Here is a 3,215-nt window from a genome sequence, read left to right as displayed (position 1 = left end):
AGGCTCCCAGTGGAGGAGCCTGATGTGGGGCTCGATCCCACAACGCCAGGATCACGCCCTGAGCCGAAGGCAGACGCTCAACCGCTGTGCCACCCAGGCGCCCCAATTTTTAACTTTTTAAGGGACCTCCACACTGTTTTCCAGAGTGGCTGTACCAACTTGCATTCCCACCAACAATGTAGGAGGGATCCCCTTTCTCCACATCCTCTCCAACAATTGTTGTTTCTTGCCTTGTCTATTTTTGCCATTCTAACTGGCGTAAGGTGGTATCTCAGTGTGGTTTTGATTTGAATTTCCTTGATGGCTAATGATTTTGAACATTTTTTCATGTGTCTGTTAGCCATTTGTATGTCTTCATTGGAAAAGTGTCTGTTCATATCTTCTGCCCATTTTTTGATTTGTTTATTTGTTTCTCGTGTATTGTAAAATAATACTCTTTAAATGTAGAACAGAAGTAGCCATAATAACCAGTCCTTAAAATTCTGACTCCACACCCCTTTATTTGATGGAAAGGCTAGGTAGTTCAAAGAACATTCTAAATTCCGTCTACAGAAATAAGATCTTAAATCTTTTGGGAGCCAGGGTCCCCGCTGAAAATCTCATGAAAGCTCTAAACCTGGCTTTTTTTAAAGTATGTCAATTTCAGCGGTACAGAAACCCTTAATGAAGTTCTGTTTTAGACTCTGGCACCAGATTTGTTGTTTATGAGTATGCCAGCAGTTTAAAATTACAATCTGTATGTAGATACCTACTCCTCTCTTCTGGTGGAACAGGCTGAAACCTACTCTGTTACTGCTAAAAGAAACTAAATCAGACCCATTACCAAAATCCTACAAAGACATATGCCTAGTATATGATTAAAAATATAATTATGCAACTATTATAATGATGTTCATCCCTGGGTTTCTTTTACTTTCCTCACACATCTTTATTCTCACGGGCCCTTACCCAGAAGAGACCTTGAATGACTGTCCTTTTAACATCAACGTTTAGTGCTTACTATGTGCCAGGCATTGCCCTAAATGGTTTACCATGAATCATCCTATATACTATCAATATCATTACTCCTACTTATTGATGAAGTTTAACTTGCCTCAAATCACACAGCTTATAAACGGCAGTGCTGTGATTCAACTCCCAAGCCAAGTGACTCAAGATCCTGTGCACACCACCCACCCTTAGCCTTTTTTCCTCACCCTCCACATTCAATCACTAAAATTCTGATGAACCCAAAATATATCTGGCACATTATCTTAAAAGAGAAAAAATACGCTAAGCATGTTGTCAAAAAGGTTAAAAAATTTTAAGCCACCGTAAGAACGGCCTGTAAGAAATTCAGAACACCCAAGATCGCGTTTAAAAAAAATAAAGGCAAATAAAAAGAAGCCTCTTAGGAGTACTGGGGATGGGAGAGTGGAGTGTGAAGAGTAGGGTCAGAATCCTTATAAACGCACAATGACAGATGCCTCAAAATAGAGTGGACTCCCAGTGTCACTGCGCGGTCTGTCAGGGAGTTCCAAGTGTGGCTACCCCTGCACCGGTCCACTGGATATCTACGATGGATGGTTGCCCGTCACCGCAGTAAAAGCCCACCCCGGAGCTGCGTCAGTCCCCCGCTGGGTTCCATCGACCTCCAAAACCTGGAAGTGCCGCTTCCGCCGCGGCGGCTAACTGTCCAGGAGCCGAGAAGAGACCCGCCGTAAACAGCAGGCTCCGGAGCCCCGGTGACGAGGCCGCACGGACGCAGCCGAGGAACCCCGGGACGGGACGGGCCTGCGAATAAGGTTCCTTCAGTAGGAGGCCAGGAGGAAGAGGAAGAGCTGGCGCCAACTGCAGCCCGCCGCGGCCTCCCCCCTCCCCTCGAGCTCGCGAGCGCCACGCCGCCCACCCGACAGCGGGAGCCGGCCGGCGCCTCAACGCGCCAAGGAGCGGCGGCCGCCGGGAGCCATGACGCCGGCGCTGCGCGGGGCCGCGGCAGGGCCAGGGCGGAGGCCACCCGGGTCTCCAGGACCAGCTCACCTCTCGGGGCGACGGGACGGAACCCTGCACCGAAGCGATGTACCGTTCCACGTCGGCCTTGCTGCGCCTCATCGCGCCAACGACCTGACTCCCAGGGCGCGGGAGGCCAGAGCCGAGGCCCACAGCGGTCGCGGTCTCCAGGAGCGAAGCGCCTGAAAGCCCGTGACGCAGCGCCGTCGCCGGTCGACAAGCGGCCCGCCCCGCGTGCGTGTTGCGACAGCACTGTGCGCCTCGCCAACGTCGGCGTCGCTCCGGCCGCGCACAGGCGTCTGGCTGGCCCCGCCCCAGGCTCCGCGCGGTCCTGCAGAGGCTAAGGTCGGATTTGCGTTGTGAGAGCGTCCGCTGCGAGGAAGGGAAAGTTCAACACCGCGCTGGCACCAGCGACGAGTACTAGAGGGACGAGGTTTTACCGGATGGGTTCTCAAAACTTTGGGCCCTTTCTTCTTAGTTTTAATTACGGGGTGCTGTGGAAGGGAAGAACACTCTTAGGACATTTTGGTGAGCGTATAAAATGGAAACACCTTTCTGGAGGCTGTTGGTTAAATGTTATGTAGGACACGTGTGAATACGAAGCCTCCATGTTAAAATTCACGTATTTTAAAAGAACATATTATATGAGAAAATTAAAAGTGCATAATTAAAAGGTAGGCCACAAATACTGTTTGGGGATGATTATAATTGTATAATTTGAAGAGCCCCCCAGATTTATATATAGATATAGATATAGATGTATAGATATATATCTCAATAGCAGAACAGTATATACCAAAATGTTTATAGTACTCATCTCAACATGAGACATCTGCATTTTCCAAATCTTCAAAAATATTTACTTCCCCCCAACCCCTACCGGAGACTGCTATTATTGACTGGCTTTCTCAGAACAGGAATAAATCAACTTATTAAGTCAAGTATTCTGACAGTTTAAAAACAAAGTCAAATTGGTGATAGGAACTCCTGAACTTACATTCAGGTTTGGAAAATACTTCCTTGAATTCAAATTATACTTCAACAATAAAAAATACATTTACCATTTAAAAACAGTATTTTGTTTTGACTAAATCGTCTGATTTATGAAATTACACAGTTTAATCTGAAAAGGAGGTTTGGAGTTCTTTGTATTTTTGCAGTCAGATACATCTTCCACACCTGTTCTTTTTTATAAGAAAAACACTTCTGTTTTATAATCATTCTGT

At 47.0% G+C, this 3,215-nt stretch overlaps 1 protein-coding gene across 2 annotated transcripts in view; it reads right to left on the bottom strand.

Moving 5' to 3' along the window:
* Positions 1–2,987, bottom strand: part of RANBP2 (RAN binding protein 2) — an 83,312-nt gene extending 80,325 nt beyond the window's left edge. The window contains exon 1 of one of the 2 annotated variants that reach the window (XM_040623676.1): positions 2,020–2,987. In XM_040623676.1, the coding sequence (XP_040479610.1) occupies positions 2,020–2,091 (72 nt within the window). In that variant the 5' untranslated portion in view covers positions 2,092–2,987. The remainder of the gene's footprint in view (positions 1–2,019) is intronic. The other variant, XM_040623675.1, reaches the window with a different exon arrangement.
* Between the last annotated feature and the right edge of the window lie 228 nt (positions 2,988–3,215).

The sequence above is a fragment of the Ursus maritimus genome, unplaced genomic scaffold (assembly GCF_017311325.1).
Source record: "Ursus maritimus isolate PB19 unplaced genomic scaffold, ASM1731132v1 scaffold_6, whole genome shotgun sequence".
Lineage (NCBI taxonomy): Eukaryota > Metazoa > Chordata > Mammalia > Carnivora > Ursidae > Ursus > Ursus maritimus.
Note: the sequence above shows the minus strand (reverse complement) of the source record. Positions and strands in the feature narration are given on the sequence as shown.